General features: G+C 37.6%; 1 protein-coding gene across 2 annotated transcripts; it reads right to left on the reverse strand.

Moving 5' to 3' along the window:
• Window positions 1–609: 609 nt before the first annotated feature.
• LOC114137376 (carbohydrate sulfotransferase 15-like) lies at window positions 610–17,644 on the reverse strand. 2 transcript variants are annotated; one of them, XM_028005907.1, is made up of 8 exons: window positions 17,469–17,644; window positions 8,460–9,088; window positions 6,699–7,038; window positions 4,943–5,086; window positions 3,213–3,369; window positions 2,935–3,091; window positions 1,295–1,442; window positions 1,005–1,195 (listed from the first exon to the last, which is right to left on the reverse strand). In XM_028005907.1, the coding sequence occupies exons 2-8, from the start codon at window positions 8,931–8,933 to the stop codon at window positions 1,005–1,007; spliced, it is 1,611 nt and encodes a 536-aa protein (XP_027861708.1). In that variant the 5' UTR covers window positions 8,934–9,088; window positions 17,469–17,644. The 2 variants fall into 2 exon arrangements, with proteins under 2 accessions (XP_027861709.1, XP_027861708.1); XM_028005908.1 differs by lacking the exon at window positions 17,469–17,644 and having other exon boundaries at window positions 610–1,195; window positions 8,460–8,933.
• Between the last annotated feature and the right edge of the window lie 5,963 nt (window positions 17,645–23,607).

Below are 23,607 nucleotides of genomic sequence, written 5' to 3' on the forward strand. Positions count from 1 at the left end.
GATATCGTGAACAAGCCTGACCAGTTCAAAGTTGCGCACTTATGCCAAATCCTGGTGGTGAGAGTTCAATGAATGTGAGGCAGGGTAAACATGACACACTTGACAGATCACAGGGAAACACAGGCACACACACACACACACACACACTCTTAATTTATTGGACAAACCTGGAGTACCAAGAAAGATCCCATGCATACACAAGCAGAACACCCAAACTCAACTCAGAAGGGAACAGTCTCCGAAAACCTTGAAAATTCTTTTGTTAATTAAAAAACATACAGTGTGAACTTGGAAACCCATTGTTAAACATCACCAAACAGAAGTTTACAGTACGTCCCTAAGGGTTTTAGTCTCACGTTTTTGAATTCCTTTAAGCTCATCTATAGTTGTCTCTGATCCAAATTTTGTTCTAGTCTTTATCATAAATTAGACTGGCTAATTCCATCAACAGACTATATTGTGGAATCCACCTAAATCACAGTCTATTCTTCAGTTTCCTGTTTACAGCTTTAAAGTTTCACTTTATATGACCTTCTTTTTGACCACTGTTCATTTTATTGTGTTTTGTAACCGAAGTAACATCCACAACAGAAAATATGCAGTCCAATATGAAAATCATATTTTTTTTAATTACAATCCCCTGAAGTGTATTTTGATGTTAGGTTTTCAAACCTAAAACCAAATGTGACAGAAATAAACAAAACAAAACAAATTCCGTTTATTTGTACATGTTCAAAACAAACTATTACAGCACTTGACTCATTCTTCTCAGTTATAAATTAGGTGGAAACTATTCAGGCATGTTGTTGCATGGACTCCAAGAATGCACTTTGTGAAATTAGTTTGTTTACTTCATCTTCATATTGACTTGAAGTGTCCCTTCAAAGAGCCATGAGCATCAGTTCTTTCATTCTAGATTCACTTCAGGCGTTTTATTGCAGTCTGCTGTCACATTTCTCTCTGATCTTTCAACTCCATTCGATTTCATTCCTGCTCAGGCTGCTTCAGCTGTAACTCCAGAGAAAAGCCTTTTTGTTCAAAATGCTGGCCAGTTTACTGTTAAATGGCTGATAAAACTGACTGAGGAGGTTCCTGGTTGCTGGCAGCATGGGACCAAGGATCCTGTCTTTCGCCCGGCGCGTATTGGACATTGGACGTTTGGTCAGCGATGCCTCCACTTGCTCTGACAGCGGGCCTGCAGGGACAGTGGAGAAACAAAGAGCTAATGAGGATATTTTATAACGAATAACGAACACACAAGCCTTCCCAGAAACGATGGATAGATGTCACATACCCACGCCGAGAAAATCCAACACTGTCTTGAGAGTTTTTCTGAGGTTGGCTGCGTAGTCCTCCAGTCGAAGAACTAGAATCTGCTCTCTTTGGAAAATAGTCAGCCAGTCCAGGACAAAAACAAAGTACATTCCCAGTGTGAGTCTCACCTGTGAGCAAAAACCAACATAACGCACAATAAGAATCCAGAGGTGGGCTGATATGTCAGGATAAACACTTTAAATCATATTTTAAATTAGCTTTATGAAGAAGTCAGCTCTTTAAGGAGAATTAGAAGAACATTAGTAGAAAATATAGCATCTGTGCTGCATATCTGCATAATTAAAATCTACATCAATACTGTAGTGCTGCACTGTTTAACATCCTTCACTGCAATAATCATGAGCAATCAGGGCTGATTTGTATCAATGCTTGAAAGGCCAACCTGTGGCCGCAAACCCTTTTAAATAGTTAATGGAAGTACAATATCTTTATATAATTTGCATAATCTACAACAGGAGAATTGGGATGTTTCACTCTAAAGGCAAGACTGTTTTATCTCAGTGAGTTCAATATTGAAAAATACAAGAAGTGCTGAACTCTACATGTTTTAGTTTCTACCATTAAGCCAATTAATAATCCGGCACTGTTAAAATAAAGCTCATCACTAAATTAATGGCATCATCCTTTAAAAATTACAAACCAGAAATTTAGTATTAAAAGACAATCTTTGTTTCTCAAGATCAGTTAGGTTTATTTATTATATTATTATTTCAATAGTATTTCAATTGACTAAATGTCAGAATAATGTGAGAGAGTTTTTTTAATGAAGTTTGATGAAAGTTAAAACTCAGTTTCATCAGTCCTGGCAGAACTGATGAAACTGAGTCAGTTTAATAGCTATGTTCACAAATTGTCCATGAGATTAAGATCTGAGCTTTTTGGTGACTCCTTTAAAATATGGACTTTATTGTCCTTAAGTCACTTTGTAATCTATTTGGTTGTATTATTGGTCTTCCAAATGGACCATGTGTCCATTTGGAAGACTATTTGTGCCAGAACTGTAACTTCCTGATTGATTTCAGATTCAATGTTTCCACATAATGTTATTTCGTCATTATGCCAACTATCTTGTAAGCAGCATTGTTAAAATGTTGTAAATTAAGGGCCTTTATGCTTATGCTGTAGCACACTGAGTCCTCCAGAGGTCACTAGAACATCTACATATTTGTCAGCTCTTTATGTCCCTCTAGAAAGGAGTACTGATTTAAATGGGATCGCATGGTGATTTATTAATCTTTCTCCTCAAGTGATCTTATGATGGCTTTACAATGTAGCCAATCTTCCAAAGTAGCTGTTTGGTCACCAACCATTTGAGACTGAAAAAAGGAGGAGAGACCAAGGAATGAGTTTGATAAATTAGAACTTATCAAGATGGAAAGATTTCTCCTTTCAAAGCAAGAATGGCTTCATTATATTTGAAGCTGGGGTTGTTTGTTTGTTGTTGTTGTTGTGTGTTCTTGGAAATAAATTACAAGGCAGACAGATAGAAATATTAAAATATAAATGATTTTTAAACAATTCTTCAGTGTAAGTAAATATTGCTGTAAAAGAGGGAAAAGATATAAGGCATCTAAAAAGCGATGCAAGGACATAGCTGACCGGCATGGCGTTGAAAAGGCTGGTGTTGTAGACGCATGATCGCAATGACCTCTCAGAGAGACAGGACTGAAACAACTGGACACACTCAACCACCTTCTGATGAAAATCCTCTGCAGACTTATTGGCCAAGGTAAAGTACAAGTAGTCGGAGTAAAGCCTGAGGACACAATAAACTGAATTCTGAGAAAGCCGGGCATTAAATTGCACTGGATGCAGGGACAGTTTATTTTTGTTGTCGTTTTGAAAAAGATCTTTATAATGAAAGACTTTGTTTTCACCTCTCAACTGGATCCCTAAGCATTATGATGATGTTGGCGCCAGGCTGGACTGCATGGATGAAGTCTTGAGCTAGGAACAGAGGTTCTGTCTGCTCCTCGTTTCCGTGGAGATAACTCCAGGCTTGATTGTCCCACAAAGTCGATGCGCTGGCTTCCCCTGTGAATGACACCACAAAGAGCCCGAATTACAGCACATTTTAAAGGCAATTCAGAAAAATGCAATAAACTTTTATTAGTGTCTATTCACTCCAAAATGGTAAGTAGAGTAAAAGTTCAATAAAAATACCAAAACCGGCAAATCGGTTCAATAATCAGTTCGCTGCAAGGAAGAACAAAGTACACCCTGACTCAGTGAACTGTGGAACCACCTCCAGCAGCAGCAACTTGTTACTTATTTTCTTTATGACATCATCAGTCCTCTTGACAAAATTGCTTCAGTTCATTAAGAATTTTATCTCTGAATGCCTTTTCCAAAATTCCACAGCTTCATATAAATCCAGTTGGGGTGTGAACTTTGACTTGGGTGTTACGACATCTTGATTCTGTCTGTTTTCAGTCATTCTGTTTGTTTCTGTTTGGGACCTGCAGGGCAGAGCTGGGGGTATTTTTCCACAGGAAGGGAGTTAAGTGACCGGACAGAGCTTATTGAGAGTCCGTTCACACTCTTACTGCTTACTTTGGCATACCTATTGTACATTATTAAATATCCCAGCTAATAAGGAAGATTTATTTCTTCAATAGTTTGAGTACCTCTATTCATTTCCAATGAATACAAGGGCAGAAAAGGAAAGCAAATTCAACCTTCGTTGCCCAGTGGGCGAGGTAAAACTAGATCTAAAAATAATCTATATAGGTCCACAAACTACTCAGTACAAACTGATAACCTGGAAGAAGAAATCTGAAATACTGCATTTGATTGAAAGTGTTTAACATACTTTTTACCCAGAACAGCAGCAATACTTCCTTGCTGTCTGAACAACAGTAAAGTGTTGACCTTCCTATTAAAATAATCACCAAACATGCTAAGCAAAGCTTGAGTTCCTACATTTGAATGTGAGACAGAAAAGTCTTCTTGACTATTATGTGAAATTTTTAAAAAGAGATTATAGTTAATATTTTAAAAAAAACAAGCCAGCTACTGCAGAAATTCAGTGAGGTTGCTTTTAAACATGATGATGCTGTCTAATGTAATCTCTTAAAAAGCAATATGCTAAGTACTATTCTTTTCACCAGTGCTTTCAACTAATGTGCTCTCATTTTTTTGTTGATGAATTCAGTTTTATACTCCCCACTCTTCTGCACTCACTGTATATTTTTTTCAGTTTTTGCCTTACAGTCTGTTTTCTGATTTGCATGCAGTGCAGGGTTGCTTTTATGTAAAAATCACTCAAATGTATTTCCATTTGAAACTGTCATCCCACTTTATTTTTTTAACTAAGAGTTTTATGTGACACCAAAAGTTAGAAATAAGTGTGCCTCATAAATTAACTCTCTTGTGCTGCGTGTAAAAATAACAAGAAACTGGATTTAAAGCTTTGCCACCAAACAGTTAAACTCCTGAAATTTAAAAGGCAAAATAATGAACACATTCTTTTAAAATACAACCATCGCCAACTTTTACTAATTGTTCTCACCCACTCACAATGACATACAGCCCCCACAACCCACCCCCACACACAGAAGCCTACGCCACCACATGCACACACATGCACACACACACACATTTTTACCTGTTATGATCTCATTTGCACGGTGCTCTCCAGATGAATTTCCACTGATTCCTACTTGGATGTTGATGGCTGCCAAGTCAAACAGATCCAGGTAATCCTCTATCGGAAAACGCTCCTGGAAGCCTTTTTTGAAACGGATATAACCTGCAGAAGGAAATTTAAAACAGCCCTCATTATAAGCTCATTAAGGAGTGCTTTTCCATAGAATGTCTTGAATGAACAAACCAAGCTTTCTTTGTTGTACATCTCAAATGGAGGCCAGTGAATATTGTCATCCATTATAATAGATTTGACCAAATTTATGGTCAAACCACATAATTGTGTTGTGGATTTTCTAATAAAGTGCTGAACTTCCCACCAGACACTCAGAGTTAAAATAACTTTCATAATAATAAAACCTTAATATTGTCATCTTCCTAAAATAACGGTTTATGACTTTTTTTATTTTTATTTTTTTGTCAAAAGTGATTTAGGCAAAAAACTTTTTTGTCAAAAAATTACTATTACTTTGGCAATAGCTTAAGTCTAAAGATTTTGTAAAGTAGCTGCGGAAAAGGTTATTTGTAATTTTTTAAAATTATTTTTTATACTTATAAAAAAAATGTTTTTCTTTATTTAAATTTTAGTTAGGTTTCTTACACTGTAGATGCATCTTGTCAGTGAAAATGAAAACAAAGAAAAATGAAAGCTGATTCAACTGAAATATTATTTAAAATTTTTAAGAATCGAAAACTTGCAGGACTGTTAAAAATCAATCAAAGAAAAAATCAGGATGCGCTGATTTACTGCTTACGTTGCATATTTTGAGCTTCAGCTTAGAGCTGCCTCTGACTTCACTTTCAATAAATATTTCTGATTTTTAAATCCTTCACTGGTAAGGCAAACTACTACTAGTTCAGCAGTCAGGGGCACCAACTGTCTTACATATTTTTATTCACATTCCTTAAACTCTTTCCAGACTTTTACACATTATGTATTTTATTGGGATTTTAAGTGACATATCAAGACTTACATCATGAAAAACAGAGAAGCTTAAGGATAAAGTTGTGCTGTCAAAAAAACAAAACAAAAAAAAAAACAAGAGCCTCAAGTAGAACTGTTCAATCCATTGTCTGAAAATAGAAAGAGTAACATATGACAGGCCATCTAAACTGACCGGCTGCCAAGTACAACATTAATCAGAGAAGCAGTCAAAAGACCAATGGTAACTCTGAAAGAACTGCAGGCATCCATGGATCAGGTGGAATATCTGTCAACACAAATGAGCTGTTTTAAGTTATAAAAAATTAATCACCTTCCCCTCATTTCAGTTATGAGTTATTTTGTGTCAGTCTATCACATTAGATCCCAATAAAATACATTGCAGTTTGTGTATAACCTGACAAAATGCAAAAAAGTTGAAGGACAATGAACACTTTTTAAAGGCAGTGCTTAAAATTCTGGGAAATATACATTGCTTGACCATTGCTTAACAACAAATGTTAAGCAATGTGTAATATTTTCTTTAAGAATCATGCAGTGTTGCTTTCCAATAATTGTTGAACTGCTATTAAAATATTTTTTTCTGCCATGTAGCTCTGCTGCAAATAAGTCACACATTACGACATCTTCATTGTAAAGTATGACCCCCGTACTATAAAGATTTTATAACTTGAATCTCACACCACGTGACATGTATGAGTCCTTCATGATTTTGAAACCACACAGCTGCAAATGTTTGCATCACACTTCCGGATCCAGATCACTTTAGCCTTACCAAAGCGTTTCCTGGTCCACCAGTGTGGCTCCTTTATGGTGTTAAATTTAAGCTCTGGAAGCATCAAGAGTCTGTGAAACAAGTCTGTCGTGCCACACTTTGGCTGACCGATGATGTAAAAGTACGGCAAGCAGCGCAGGCGAAAGCGTTTCCCGTCGATGTCGCACACATTCTGGTGGAATCTGGCTCTCATGTGGTCACACACGTTCTTGAAACTCTTGGAGCGGAGACTGAAGCGGTTGTTCTTGTACGGGTCCGTGCCAATATCACCAGAGAGCTCCTCGTACCAGCATGGGCTCTTGATGTGGGGCAGGAAATGGCGAGGAATCACTGAAAAGAACTAAAGAAAAGAACATAAAAATGGGGTGCAGGACTCTGTTTTTCACTGTGTCATATGCTGACTGCAGGTATGATTTTTTTTTTTTGTGGCACTGTTATACCTGAAGTCATTCCACAATCACATCAAAACATCAGTCATTCATAATTATGGGTAATATTACAGGATTCTGTAGCTTTACCCCAGATGAATCATCACCTACTTGGCACTGTCTGTCTAACCGTTTTTCACTTTGATATATGTCTGACACATAACACAAACTGATATTTAACTTAATGACTCGCACGTGTTGCAACATCTGTCATTGGTATTTCTACAAACACTGCAATAGTCTGGGTTGTACATGGAAACCTATAATGAGGCTGTAATGAGCAGAAAAGCATTAGCATATTATACCAGAGGGTATTACAGATAAGCCTAAACCAACACTTAGAAAGTGTATGTCGCTTAGAAAAACAGGTCATTATAAGCTTCATCAAACTAATATTTACTGCAAAGATTATTCCAACGTGAAGCTGCTGTCATGTATTTGCTTACCGCTGTGATTTGCCAAATGCTGCAAAAGTTTTCACATTCCTTGAACGTTTAACACATTTCGTCAAGACAATGAGATAATTAGCCAGAGAAGGAGCCAAGAGACCCATGGTGATGCTAAAAGATTCAGATAAGAATCTCGATAGTCTTGCACGCCACAAATCTGCCCTTTATATAGAAGATGTAAAGATATTCATAAGCAAGTTCATTTGTAGTTTTCAAAGTTGTTCAGGTCAGATGAGTTGAAATTGTAACTTTTGACACACTTTTGGGTGGTAGCATTCTGGCTGGAGCTAAATACAGGGTGATCCTGGAAGAAAACTTGGTAGAGGCTATAATAGACTTGAGTCTGGGTGCAGGTTGACCTTCCAGCAAGATATTCGCTCTAAACATGATTCCAGAAGTACAATGTAATAACTAGTTTGACACATCTTGTTGTGTTACCATGGCTCAATTAAAGTCCAGACCTCAAACCAATTCAGAATCTGAGGTATGAGTCAAAGATTCAGCTTCACAGACACTCTCCAGCCAACATGACTGAGACTGAGCTGTTTTGTGTTAAACATTTCAATATCTACATGAACAAAGCTGGAACCAAAACATTACAAAAGTATTGATGTTTGATTCCTGAAAACCGTTTAATGGCATAATTTCTGAATTTCTAAAAAAAAAAAAACATGTGTACGTTTCCTTTGACTTTAGAATCGCCGTCTATTTTCTGTTGGTCAATCACATAAGAACCACAAAAATATGCTCAGGTTTGTGCCTGTAACATGACAAATTGTGAAAAGGTTCAAGAAGTCTGCTCTGTGCAGTCTGCTCCTATAATATTAACAACATCTTTAGTCATTTACTTGGCTAATGTACATAAAAATGTCTCTCAGACTTACACGTGGGTCTGTGTTGATGACGTCCTTTTTGTCAGGTACCTTCCTGGATGTATTCTGCTCATTAGAGTTGATCATCTTTACCAGGGTTTTCAAATCTATAAAGCCCCTGTCAAGAGAATCTTCAGCAGTTGTTGCACTGGTCATGATAACCATGGGTCTGAAAGGATGGGGGAAGGCAGAGAGCAGAAGTCCTTTTCTGTCCCACATCAGGAGGTACGAAGCCATGATGAGAAACGTCAGCACCAAGCCCAAAAGGAAGCTAACTACTTTGACTTTCGAGACACATGTCAAGTTGATTAAACACAACAGTGGGAAACCTTTTATGTCCAGACCTTCAGGCATGTTTGTGTGCCTGAAGTCCACAAATGTCCTGATGGATCTTTTCCCACAGTTGTCAGTCAGGGGCAAGTTGTGGGGCCTGTAGCTGTAGTCGGTGTGTGTGTGGCTCCAATGTTTGCTGTGTTTTAGAGACATGCTGAGGCAGAAGTGGAGCAGCAGGCATGAGGAAAACGAAGCCAGGGAATCATTTCCTCAAATAGGTAGGGTTTCCATAGAAGTGCTTGTGTTTACACACACATCCTCATTTGTCTTCATTTTATGTCGATCCATCACTAGCAAAAAAGCTCCTCCTGGAGAACAGAAACAGGTGTTAAATGTATGGCTTTGAAACCAAAAAGCAACATTAGCTGCCTAAAAGTGCTTCAATAAAATCATGCATTTCTATAACAGGAGTCACCCCAAAAATGTTTGAGGTTACCTTCAGAGTGTGTGTGGTCTGCTATGTAAGGACCAGTTTCCTAATGGAAAGGGCTGTACAATGCCCACAGAGCCTGGCTCAGTGGTAGGAGTTTCAAGGATATAAGTGTAGTTTGTTCTGTAATGCCAAACTAAAAACACCCCAACACTCTCATACTCTGCACATCTGAAAGGTCAACGCTTTATAACAATGAGGCTTAAATTGGGTATTGATACAGGAGGGTGTCAATTTATCTCCACTATGTCCTTATATCAAATGGACATAGTGAAAAGAAGCAAAAATTCCATACAATCATGTGCGGAGTTCAGCAAAGAGAAGTAGAATTTTTTTAAAAAATAAACATTTTTACAGTATGTAAAATACAGTACTTTAAATATAGTATTAACTTTAAATAATATAACTTTAAATATAATATTTTTTTTCATTTCATCCGCAAGTCATTGGTAAGCCTATTTTTGTTGACTTGCATACTTCTGAGCTTATGGATTATGTGATTAAGTTGGTTCTTATGTATTTGTTCATCACAATTGTAAATTATCTTGTTGTGTTTTTGGATCACCACAGTTATTAAAAAAAAGAACGGTATACATAATGCCCATCATACAGTCAGGGGTCATTTGCAGCTAATAAAAATGTTGCTGAATATAGTTATAATGTCCCCAAATTAGCAACGTCATGGTGACTATTGTTTACCACATACATGCAGCTGTGACCTGGTGGGCAGCTCTGACAGTCAGCCCTCTCAGCCCTCAAAGAGCAAGGGAACAGTAGCCAATTTTCAACTCTTTGAAAAGGCAGATAAGATCGGTGCAAAGATTGGTCTCACACATAAGTATCGCCTAAAATTAAGAAACCTGGGGCTTTTGGAATATTGCATGAAGGCATTTTATATCATTCAGACCTGTAGTAATACCTAAAATACAACATTTAGCTCAATTTCAGTTTTTTTTTTTTCTTTTTTCGCAAGACCTTTCTTTCTTGACTTTAAATGCGAGACTACTGTAAAGATTGGGTTACTTAAGACAGATCTGAACTCATATCTGAAAAGGAGGTTGATAAAAGTTATGAAAAGTCACATAGAAAGTGGTTACACACATGTGCAGATGTCATAATGGGATAGCTCAGGGAAGACTTATCAGGAATTCATGCTAATATCCTCATGCCTGTGTGGATAGCTGCTGGGCCTGGAGGAGAACTTATTTCTGATCCCTCTAGAGGTACTAAGGACCTGATTTAATGAAATATCAGTGGACAGAAATGCCCTCCTTAAAATGACACCAAAAGCCACTCATAATAAAATACTTCAACTTTTTACAGTGGAGGTGTCTCTGATATTAATCCTAAATTCAACATCTTTACCTCCTACAAACAAAGCTAACTAAAATGTCAGAAAAATATTTTATATAACAAAGCACAAAGCAGAGGAATAGATTCAGAGAAAACACAAAATGGCGGTTTGAGGGATGAGCAGTATGAGAATGAGCATGAGATATAACCCTGAGATTTATTTAGTATGAAAATTGATCTGTGACAGGAAGCAAAGAAAAGATGGGAGGAATGAGGTAAAGTCACATCAAAAACCTAAAACAAAATAAAATGTTGCACTCCTGTGCATTAAACGATAATGTCCTAAAATAACTTGGCATCTGGATTGATGTGGAATCAAAGTCAAGAGAAAGCCAGAATGAGAAACAACTATTTTATTTTTATATTAAATTGGACATTTTCACTTGATATTTTTGTATTCTAAAGACACAGAAGTGACAAAATCTTAAGGGCATTATGTTATATAACGTCAACATTGTAAAGCAACAAATTACATTACATGATATTCTTATAAGAACTCAAGTTAACACATACCATATTGAGTAGCTTATCTTTATATATTACAAACATGAACACTACCGTTCATGTGCACTTCATTCATATTTTGGAGCTGTTGTTTTTTGCATTGCACCTTTTTTCCCACAAGACTTGTTTTTTTTTGTTGTTTTTTTTTTGGGGGGGGGGGGTTGCTACCATAATTTTGGGACCATTTTGTTCTGGATGCTGTAAAAATCTCTGTGGCTGAATCAAGTATTCATAGTGGCAACCAGCCATTTTCTGGTCACTGTTCTGCTGGAACAACAATCCTTCTAATTTTCAAGCCTTTATTCCCGTTTTTTCATCTTTGTCCCTTGCTATCCTCAAATTGAATAGCCTAATTTAAATCTAAATGCCTTAATATCATGTTCAAGAGTGGTGCCAAAGTCACCGTTTTGGAGAGACCACCACAAAGCCTTGATCTGAATCTTATCAAGCTTTAATGGACAAAGCTGAAAATGCATGTGTGACCCAGGCAACATATAAACACGTTTCAGGAACACCAGTTCTGTCAAGAGAAATGGGCCAAAATTCCTGCCAACTAGTTTGAGAAGCTTATGGAAGGAAAGCAAATACATTTGGCCCAAGTCATACAGTTTAAGGACTATGGTACCAATACTAATGAAGTACATTTAAACTTTTGAGGAAAGTTGAAATGTACTTTCTTCAAAAGTACATTTACTTTTACAAACAATTTTCTCTCATTATTCTGGCATTTAGCAATTAGGAAAAAAATGTCAGTAATCCTAATTAACCTAGAACTAGAAAAGTTCATTCTGATTTCACATCAGACAATGTGAAAAAAATTCAAGTCTTTTTATATATTGTTTGCAAACTGTGGTTTCAGCTGTAGATCGGGCTAATTGGATTGTTTTTTACTATAGATCTGTATTATTTAATCAAATGTCGCCAACTGAGGTTCCATTTAATTATTAGTAATGACAACACCATATCAGTAGCTTGCAAATGTAAATTAGAAAAATGATGGTCCTCATTATTTTTAATCAGCTGTGGATCTTCAGACTCTAAAGCTGAGATTTGGAACTGGCCATTTAATTAAACTAATGATCGATATCAATTTGGCTCTCTTCTGCACTATGCATAGGAAAGGAAGAATATACTCATAGTTCTTGACAATAGACATAAGTTTGACAATTAATTTAGCAGTATATGTTCTGGTTGTTAAGATGGGTGCCAGCTATGGCATTAAATGGGAAGTTAAAGTCCTGCACGATGATTAAACATATGCAGACAAGGGGGAAAAATGGACACAAGCAATCTCATTATATATTTGACCCTCCATCTTGCACTCATAATAACATGATGCACATCTCATCCTTCCTAGACAGCAGAAAAATGGCACTGATAATGAGGATTTGCCGACACAAATGCTGCAGGACATGTAGAGGTGCACAATTTTACCTTCGCTATGCATCATAAATCGGTAGGACTGAAACCTCTCAGAATGTGAAGGGTTTCTCATGAGGATCTTTGTTAGTTAAACAGAAGAGGCAATCAGAGCCAGCACGCTGCACGGTCACACACATACACTCCCCTGCTTCACTTGAAAAATGTTTAAATCACGTCCTTATGTTTACAACTATGTAAGCACATCTTGATCCGTTACAGTACATTGTGTGACTGAAGCTTGGCTGCAGACCATGGAAATGGGAGGCAAAACAAAATTTCTAATGCTACTAAAAGAAAGAAGACTGGTCAAACAAAGATAGATGAGAAAACTGAGGTAATCATAAAATATTTTCTGTGTGGACAGGAAATACGTCAAAAGTTAAAGTAATGTGAAAGAAACAAAATAACCAAGATAATCCTTTTTTTACAGGAAATCTCAAACTGCCCTGAGAGCACAAACAGCTCAGTAAACCACCTTAATTCATCGCTCCGTGCTGGATTATGGCTCCAATCTCTTTTCACGCTCCACAAAAAGAAAAAAAAACTTAACATAGATTTTCACACTATTGAACTAGCTGGCTGTAGAAGCACAAAAGTACAGTCTTGACAAATGGACATAAGCCTTACAAAGGATCATATTAACTATTTATAACCACAGTCCACAGTGACATCTGGAGCACAGATATGGTGTTTATAAAAGTAGAAGTAGATTTTGCATCTGTGCGTGTCAGTTTATACATAAGCTTTCAAATATTTTTGTTATAGTCATGCATCATTTGGTTTGGCGAAACTTTAAAATGAAACATTACCTTAGAGGTAAAGGGAAAGTGTTGGGCAAATACATATGGCAGATTGTGTGTCAGTCTGGGTGGGCAGTGCAGAATGGTGGATTTATGAGGGCTGTCCCGTTTTTTAAAAAAATTTTTGTTTTGATCATAATACACTAACAGCCTTTTATATACAGCAATTTCTCAAAGAACTCTGGGTAAAAATAGAGCAGAAGCTAAATGAACCAAGTGTAAAATCAAACAAGAATTATAAATGAAAGATCTTCACAATTCTAACATCTAAAACAGAAGAAATTAATTGAATATGGTGCAGATTTTGCTCCATATCCCCTGCGATTCCCCTGTATGTGAATTGGGAACAAAAGTGTGGAATTCACAAATTTTAGTGGATGCTATTTCATATTCCTGGATCATTTAACAATCTGCCCATGAAATTTGAACTGCCCCCTCCTCTCCCTCCTGAGTGCAAAGATAAATATTAGTCAAAATGATCATAAATGAGTTTATGCAGGCAGTTTGACTCTTTGCACAGTGTGACTCAGTGAAGAAAGTATGGACTATTGTTGCAATAAATAATGTTCTCATAGTTCTTTGCTGTGATATTAGAGAAGAAGCTGCTTAAATACCACAGTGGTGCACATGTGCAGTATAAGTGTGGGAGCAACAGTGACCTGTACACATGTTCCCATGCTGAGTTACATCTCTCTTTTAGGAGTGGATCGGCTCAGCCCTTGAAGAAACAACTTGTTAGAACAGTTTAGGTTTTTCTTTGTATTGTGTTGACACAAGCTGTTAAAACAAGACTTGCTGCTGCAGGTCTAGAATGAAGAATGTTTCACTTGAAGTACTTCTTGATATAACAGAAAATATTTCTATGTGCTAGTGACTCATCCTTGCAGCGTTATAATTATAGTAGCACCTCTAATTTAACCAGGATGAAATGACTTAATCGTACACGCAGTTTTATTCAAGATAGTTTATGTTATCTTAAACAATTTGAAGTCTGCTGAATTTAAATAAAATCAAGCAAATAAAACCTGTGATGGTTTTAGAGAAACAGTGCTCCAAAATGTGACCCTGAAGATGCATAAAAAAAACTTTTAGATTCGTAAAACTCTTAGATTTCAGCCCCATAAACACAGCACTCATGGTCTTAACCATTGCATTTCAGCTTCTCTCTGTACAGTAGTGTTTGATGATTAATAAGATCAAATAATCATGAAACATTCAGATCTCACATATAATGTAATTAAACTGCAAATTGTTTTCCAAGTTTGTATAAACCGTATCTCCATCGATTGTGAAAGTGTTCATAGCTGAAATAAGACATCAATACGCCACTCCTATTGGTAATGTCTGGTAAAAACTTACTGTCCTGAAATAGAAGCTTTGGGACACTGCCATAATGTTTCTAAATCACTCATCCCTCCCAAATTCCAGCACCTAATGAATGTTGTTTTTTTTTCACAGAATCTCTTATTTCCATTTGTGGTGGACCCCAGCATCCAGGCCAAACAATCTAATTTGGCACAACTTATTCCTTCTTTCTTATCATTGCTCCCCCCGTTATATAAGCCTTTCCAGACAAGGCCCTGCCAACAGAAGCACTGCTTTGACAGCTTTTCAGCTTAGGCATTTGTTCCACAAATCCTGTGTAAAGGCTCTCCACCCAGCGGACCAAATATGCTGCAGGGCTAGGCGCAGTTGAAGTTTAACTTAGGTGTGTGAAGACTTATGAACTGTGAACAGATGCTGTAACTCCCCCCACTGGATCTGTCTCTCTGTTCCATTACATTAAGGGTCAACTCTTTCCCTCTCAAGCTGTCAGTAAATAGGCAACTTGCGTGATTTAGAAGCTGAACTGGAAGTCCAGAAGGGTGGAACTGTGTAAAGGTCACCTGCCTACCCGTCAGAGCCTCTGCTCTGCCGTTCAACAGAGGAGGAAGAGCGAGAAAGTGACTACAGGGTCAGACAGTAACAGTATATGAAGATACATTTGATAGGCTACGCGATACTTGTAAACAAGTATAAATAAGTCATTTGTTTTCTGGCATGCACAAGTATCTCGTTTCACTGTGTCCAAAAATGCAAAGATACATTTCGGTGTATTTATATGTATGTATTCATAAATAAATTCATAATAAATATTCATAAGTTTATTTCTTTTTTTATAGATATATAAAAGAGATAGGATTTCCCTCTATCTTTTCTTCTTCTGGTGGCTTTATTCCTGCTCTGTCCCTGGATTTTTTTTGCTCAACATTGACACCTGGTGTTTAGTAGAGTGACTGCAATGAGTATAAATCATAGCGATAAACAGTCACACTGCCACAGTAATGCTACCAATCCTTTATTCCATTTCACTGCTATTTCCAGCCTTAACTTGTTAAAGTTTTAGTCATGTGAAAAACTGTGAGTCTTCGGTGTTTATTTCACACAACCAGCTGGTCTCCAGATTCAGTTCTAAATATTGAAACATGTTCAACTGACTGCAGCTGAGGTGTGGCTCCCCCCACAAACAATCAAATTTTTGTACAATGCCTATTAGTGATGGATGATGGGAGACTCTGGCAAACTGGAAATCGTGGGAAAAATCAGGCAAAAAATGTTGCAGAGTCTAATGAAGTTAGCAGAGACAAAAGGAGAAATAAATAGAAAAAAAGCAAAAGCAATGCTGACTGGACATACAGGGTAGAGCATCTGATACATTTAACTGTAAAGTTTGGATCCCAAGTGGATGGATGCTGAATAAGCTAAAGTTTAAGGGTCAACCTTTGGGAGAACAAAAAAATATGAGTATTCTCTGATTCAAGAACATTAAAGCAATATAAATATCTTTGGGTAGGGAATTCATTTGAAAAGCATTAGTTTTTCTTCATTGCTCAATGGCTCTGCAGTTTCTGTTGCTGCAGTTGTGTGACAAAAATTGAATAGTGTTTTTCTCAGCCTCTTATTGTCACCCTTTCTTGTCACAACCCTTTGGTGAACTTTTCAGCCCCCTGTCCAGGCAAAGGTATTGTGTGGTTGGTCAGAACTTCATGGGCATGTTGGTTTGTGCAGAAGATGGCTTAAAGTATTCTTCCAGACTTCCAGAGACGTTTTTTTAGAGATCAGGGTGGATAGTTTTAAGGACCAATTGTCCGAGGCCTTGAAGAAGGGCGTACTGTTGGACCAAAACACTGAGCTCCCCCTGCTCTGTTCTGGTCAGAAGCTCTGTTTTTGTGGCTTCCAATAACATGGAAAGTACCTGATGTCCTGCAGCTCGTCAGTCACTATTTCCTCCTTCTTCTCCAAATTTGTGAACTCATAATAGTTGTTCTTCTGTCCATGATCGCTGTGTTTACTACACTGTTGTAAACCACAGATTATGATAAAGCACCTTGATGGATAGTGCAGTAGGAAGGGTTTTACAGAAGCTATATTCTCGGTAGAGTGTGCGAAAACAAACGTCCTGCAACCATATGAGCGTTGCCAACTGTGGCATCAACCCGCCCATGCTGGGCCCTTCAGACCTGATGAAGGTTATTTACTTGGATCTCTTTGTTCCATAATGTTATTTGAGCAAAGAATGGCAGTTGTTTGTTATTGTAAAAAAAAATAAAACTAAAACACTTTTATAATTTATAAGAACACCGCAAATGTCCAAAATGACACACAGATAATAAGGAAACAACAGGAACATATCTAGTTTTTACGTGTGTTTGTGTAGGAAGGTATTAAAAATGGATGTTGCTGAGCCATAAACTTTAGTCAACCTTGAGTCTGCTTACGGTTGACTCATAACAGAGTTGTTTGCGTGTTACAGAACTCCAGTAAGTCTACCCCGTGGAGAAATGTCACAGAGATATTCTCCAGCTGTTCAGAACTGGAAACAGTTTAACCAGGACTTGCTTTTTAAACAGAACTGGAGGCACGTAGCTCACCTTTGATCAGTTTGCAACGATGCAGTATGTAGGTGACATTTAATGCCCTCACGCTTAATCAACTAAATACAAAATAATTACATTTCTACCCATAACCTATTAAATAACAAACAAATAAATAATAATAATAATAATTGGGTAACCGTTTTAAAAACCAGGTACTTAATGTTTTTGTATCCCCCGACCCCCTTCAAAAAGAAAAAAAATTAAGCAAGGAAAAAATACATACATTGTCCGTGTTCGTGATTTAAAACAAGAAAATACTCACATTGGAGTTGAGTCGAGTTTATACGGCCGCTTTCGTGCGATTAACCCAATTTGAACTGACGGTAACGATACAGTCCGCCTATCCCCAGTGCGATCCGCGTTCGTGTGGGCAAACTGCAAAACGAGCAGCGACGTCAGGAGCGTCTCTCCATCAGACCGCGAGCTCCGAGGTCCGCCGCGCGCAGCTCGGAGGGGAGGCGGAGAGAGCGCGCGGGGGGGAGCGGAGACGGAGTGGCGAGGAGGGCGCAAGGAGCAGCGTAGGAAGAACAAGCGGAACATCTAATAATAATATGGAAGCTTTCAGTGAATGGGTTTCATGTTTGAAATGCATTCTTTCACCGAGCATCAGGCAGATTTTGGTGCTGCTTCTCCAAACCTTTAGGCTCATGTTGATGAATGTTTTAGACAGTAAATACGCACAAAAATGAAGGCAAATAAATATGTGTTTAGTGTTTTTCAGAACGAACTCATCCACTCATCCTGAAAAGTGCTGGATGAGAAAAGGCTTCTTGTTCAAGTTTATTTGGGGAGACGCTTTCTCGCACTGGTCCAGTTTTTACCTTGGTGAGCTCCAGCAGACTTTATTAGCTGAACACTGAGAGAGTATGCAGTTCATCATAGTTTGCCATAGACTGCAGTCAATACCCTGCCCCAAGCTATGCAACCAGTGTGTTAAAATAAAACACATTTAGAGTTTTGGTTTGGAAAACGTAAGGAAAAAGAAGGCAATTTTATTTATATTGCACATTTTGAGCAACAAAGCAGTTCAAAGTGCTTCACATGAATTAGAAGGAAATACAAACAAAACAACAAAACCAAAAGAAAGACAAAAAGGTAAAAGTATAAAACATATTCATAAGAATAAAAATAAGTAATCCATAATGGAGAGAAGCTTCAAAAATGTAACATGTACCAAATTTTTATGTTTTTCTACTTTATTCCTAAAGACAGCTTACAAGGTGCTATTTTGCTGAACTTGGCAATGTTTATGAGATATCTCATTGTTACTCAAAGACTCAATGCATGATAATAAGGGCAACTTAGATATGTTTTTCATTACTTTTCATTGGGAATGCACAAAATATCGGCACATCAGTATCGGCCAACATTAGTAATTTTTAAACAAACTGGTATCAGTCCAATAAATAAAATCAGGCTGATATGGACAGCCGATATTTATTTTCATCTCGATGCCATCTGTTTCTGCTAGCTCCTTTTAAAGTTTTCAAAATGCTATATTTATAATATAATCTATGATCTGCAAATATTGTTTTTTGGCCATAGCAGCATTATTAATATCAAATATTGATATCAACCCAAATTTTCATTTTGGTGCATTTCTACTTGTCATCAGTCTAACGTGATTTCTAAAAAAAGAAGTGTTAAAATTGATCAGATTTAGGTCCATGTTCACACATGCTTTTACATTAATTAAACTGTATACATTGGTTAAAACAACAGTCCAGTTCCCACATCTCATGGCAAAGAATCCCATTCTCAGATGTTTTTGTTTTTTCTTGTGTAGATGATCAAGCATTCCTCCCATGCCCTGAATTATCTCCATCTACGCACATTATTTTTGACGTTATGCATGAATTTAATCTGTTATGCTAAAGAGAAGCAAACCTAAACACATTCTTGTCTTATCAGCAAATATAGATTTGGCACAGGCAGAAAAGCTGTCTTACAAAAAATGGAAACCTTGAAGTGCACATCCCACATAATACAGGCCTCTCAAGTCAGTGACACGTTTCCTCTTCTTTACAGGAAGGAAATTAATTCTCTTGTCTCGAGCGGACTCTACTCCCATTTGTCATGACATCTGGTTCTTGCAGGGAGTAAACAGAAAAATAAAGGAAGGTGAAATGAAATGTTAAAAGCTGCCACCATATAAATCCTTGGAGCTCCAACCATTTGTGGCTTTAAAGAGGCAAAATGATTCCTTTCTGACACGTGAAAGAGCGCGCCGTGGGAATCTGCTGCTGCTAAATAAAGATAAGTCACATTTAAATAAACTTGCCTCCCTTTAGAGTGTATCCATGTGCATGAGAGCATGAGTGTAATTGCTGTCAGTTCTTGGTAAATTGATTGGGATCCCAGTTGTGAATTTGTTTTGATCGTCGCGGATGTTTCACGGGTTTTCATTCTGAATGAATCTAAAGGTTGCCCCAAAGGTTTTCCAGCCACATCAGATGTTTTGGTTTTCACTATGTGAAACTTTGCTCCAGAGAATCAAGCATAAATATGAGAATATGTATATTGTTCTCATTTCATTTTATTGTTTTCTTCATATTTTGCTAGTCCAGAGATAAAACAATAACCCTTTAAGGTTGGTGATTGTTCAGTTGCTGTTCCTTGTGTGTGGATCTCCAGTCTGGAAGGCTGTAGGATCTATAAGTTGCAGCTATTCGCAAAAAGCCTTAGAAAGAGTCATTCTGGTCGATCTCATACTGACATGTCATGAAACTATGGAGAGACCTTATATTTGTTGGAGAAGCTGTCTCTCAAGTCTGACCTTTGGAAAAATGGGTTCCAGGGACGGATTTTCCTTGCAACGACTTAAAACAGAGGTTTTCAGGTTAAGAAGCCCTGAGTCTAAAGGAGAGCTTCAACGAGGAAGCAACCAGCCTGTCCACCAACTAGAGAATGTTAAGTGGAAACACTTAGTGAGCACTACATCCTCTAAAACACGTGTCAAACTCAAGGCCAAATTCAGCCCATTCTAACTTTTTATGTAGCTATGTTTGTATTCTTTTATGGTAGATTCATTTCCTAGTCCATTGACCTCTGTGTTACTTTCTCTCTCTAAACACCTTTTCTCCTCTCATTCCTGGCTGGTTCCTCCCTTTATATCCCGTTATTTACCCGTCAGTACCTTGCCGGCTTTATGTTCCTGGTTCCTGGTTTTGTTCTGCTCTGGCTCTCTGTTTTCCCTGTGATTTTTGTACATCTCTGTTCATCATTTTCATGACGCTTCCGTCACCAACTTGCTGCCTCTCCTTCTCTGCGTTTGGGTCCACTTTAAAACCCAACAACCCTGTCAAACACTTAGTTTTATAACTAACGCTAATGATGGTTCTATGTAGTATTTACACAGTGGTAACAAATAATAGAGCACAACACACTTTTTAGATTTTTATATGCAATGTAGTTTGGAAATCATGCATCCTTTTTTCTTCCCTTGTCAGCCTATCATGTAAAATCCTTTCAAAGTAAACGGAGGTTTGTGGTCATAACAAGACAAAATGCAAACAGTTTCACAGCCTAATCTGTTTACTTCTCAAAGACGCCAAAGTAACTGAGGTGGTGAGAAAGATTCCTGCATGCTTGCACACCTTGTAACTTCAATTCAACTTTACGCAAGATATTCTATATTTCCTGGCGAAGCACAACAGTCTCGCTGCTGATAGCCTGGATTTCAACATGCCGACTGACCTGTCACCGCCCCAAATGCCTGAGCAGTTTCTCCACTTGTGGATAAGGGAGGACAGACTGTGTCATCCAGCCTTTCGGTTCTTGACTCTCACAAAGCGTGTTATTAACAACTCTCTGTCTGTGTTATTAGTAGGCTGCTGAACTCTTTGTGCTCCTCTGTCATTAGCGCCGATGACCTTTGAATGCATTCAGTGTGAAGCAACACTTCTGGTAGAGTTGGGAAGAAAGAGGATAAAATCATACATAGAGCCGCTGAGAGAAAGACTAACCACAAACTGAAAGAGATTTGCTACTTTCTGACCACAGAGCATGTCAAAACCCAGATTTACCCAATTGTTATGACACCCTGATAATAATGTTCTTTCATGTTACAGTGGGGTCAGAACAGCAGTAAAATATCCAGTAGCTGAAGCTGAACATTTTAAAGGGTCAACTGTACATTTGTTTTAAGATGGAGCATTCAAGAACCAGCCTTTAGTTTAGGAATTCAATATAAAGGTTTAGTGGATTCAAGCATCTGGATTTCCGCTCATTTCACCCACTGACTCAAGCCTCTTCCTTGGAAAATCAGCTTTTATCTGCTGCTCAACTCCTCTGCCAGACCTCATGTAATCATTAGCGTGTCTGTCTTGGCTCACATTCACAGAATACAACACGTGAAGTCAAAAGGTTTCTGAGGGAAGGGGAAACGTGGACTGGTCTGGCTTAAATAACACGGCATGCTGCAGATTAATTGAAGACATCATTCGCAGAGAGCATGCATTTTCCAGACTTTCTTGTGCAAAACCTTCACTGGGACTTTTTCCAAAAAGTTTCCTGGAAAAAGAAACTAATTCTCGAGTTTCTAAATCACATTCGCTGTTACTCTGGTCTATTTGTACAGATATAAACCAGGTTTTATCCTAGAAATATGCTTCCCCTTGGCGGAGACATTTCAACTATTGCACCATAATTGGTATATTAAAAGGATGCTATAAATAATGCATAAAAAAGTCAATACAACTGGGTAAAGATGACCTGAAGAAGTCAGAGTATTGACCTGATTAGACAGCAAAACACAATAAAGGCTTAAGTTTTACAACCCTGTTAAAATAGCTTTAATTTGACATAAATGCTTTATATGTCAGCTAAAGAGCACATTTATTTGGGAAAAAATATAAAAACAGAGAAGTGGCTGCATAAATGTTTTCATTCCTGTTCAAACTCTATGCTTTATGCACGCTTTGATTAAAAAAACATATTCAGTCCTCTTTGGTGGCAGTTTATCCACATAATAAACAAATATTTCTTAGCCACAGCGCTAATTAGGATATTCTGGATTTTCAGACATATTTTTGCTCTGAACTCAGGACAGGTTGTTACAAAACTTAGCTTTCTTAGTAATGTGTTGTTGATTTGGATGGACATTTTAACTCTCTGTGGTGCTAAGGGTGTGCACTCTTATAAAAACTTGTTGCTGAAGCATTTTTCTTTGTCTTTCTGTGTTGTTAACCCCACTAACCCCAGCAGAAAAATGGCACGTTGAAAGTGGAAATAATTTTGAGATTACCTGTCATTTATTTGCTGACAGTTTGTGTGTGCAGACATTTGAGAATCACTGCATGATGTCATCATAACACAGAAACAAGAATGTTTACTTGATACTAACGTGGTGATTTCATTTTGTTGCATTTTTCTTGTAAATGCAAAAATGAAGATAGACTGCAGGCAATACAAAGGAGTGTTTGGATTTGGAAGAATACACATTTGGCTTTAGGGAGGTTAACTGCTGTTGCTTTAATGTGGTTCTTCTGAGAAATGCATATAATAAACAGTTTATTGGGGTTTCTTAGCTTACAGATGCTGCAGAGTTTAGCTTCTATCTCATTTTGCAATGCTAACCCCATTTAATCACTTTCTATAACTGACCAACAAACCATTACAAATTCATGCTTTGAGCCTATAATGCTGCCTGGCACTGAAGAAATCAGTTTTATCTCCTGCTGCTTTGACTGCTCCCCTGCTGTGCTGGGGTAAGCATGAGATGAGCCACAAACATCTCAGAGGGATGTCAAAAGCTTTAACAGGAAATCTGCAAAGTCTAAAGGATAAGCTTTTACTCTAAAGACACCCATCTTTAGATGTGTATCTTTGGTTGTCTGCATGAATGGTTGTCTGCATTACAACCATTCATTCAAAGAGAAATGTAGGTTGATATAAAAGAGTTCAGATTTATTTGAAAACTGGCAAGAACTGACATGCTGAAGTAAAAACCTGGGGTTGCTTTAAAAGTCTTCGAGAGAGGTTGTTATTCTTCATTCACATGAAGTGTTGGAAAACTGAAACAAGAGAGAATAAAGGCCAGAATGATAATATTCTAAAGCTTTTTAGAAACATGCCTTATTTCATAAACTAGCCTCAATAACCTAAGTAATACGGAATAGTGAAGTTAGTGTTTTCTCGCCCTAATAAGAGCACAAACAGCAGGACAATGCAGCCCACATACTGCACAGAACAGAGAGAAAGAATCAGACTTTTAAATATGCGGCAGAGGCGTAGGAGCAAAAATCTGAACCGTTGCCATCTTGGTTTGTAGAAGAAATCTATGGGATGGTGCCACCTTTTGCTCTACAGTCTGCACCAATGTACACAAATTAGTTTACATTAATTACAGTTCCCTGTTATGTAAGACATGTGGATGCATTTTATGCTGCTTTTGCATGAGG

Source organism: Xiphophorus couchianus, chromosome 22, assembly GCF_001444195.1.
Source record: "Xiphophorus couchianus chromosome 22, X_couchianus-1.0, whole genome shotgun sequence".
NCBI classification, from domain to species: domain Eukaryota; kingdom Metazoa; phylum Chordata; class Actinopteri; order Cyprinodontiformes; family Poeciliidae; genus Xiphophorus; species Xiphophorus couchianus.

Excerpts from the sequence above, each read along its gene's own strand:
- LOC114137376 (XM_028005908.1), bottom strand. The coding sequence starts at position 8,933 with ATGTCTCTAAAACACAGCAAACATTGGAGCCACACACACACCGACTAC. Across the intron at positions 3,370-4,942 it reads TGCAAATGAGATCATAACAG|GGGAAGCCAGCGCATCGACT; the intron begins GTAAAAATGTGT and ends TGTCATTCACAG. Across the intron at positions 3,092-3,212 it reads CTTAGGGATCCAGTTGAGAG|GCTTTACTCCGACTACTTGT; the intron begins GTGAAAACAAAG and ends TTGTGTCCTCAG.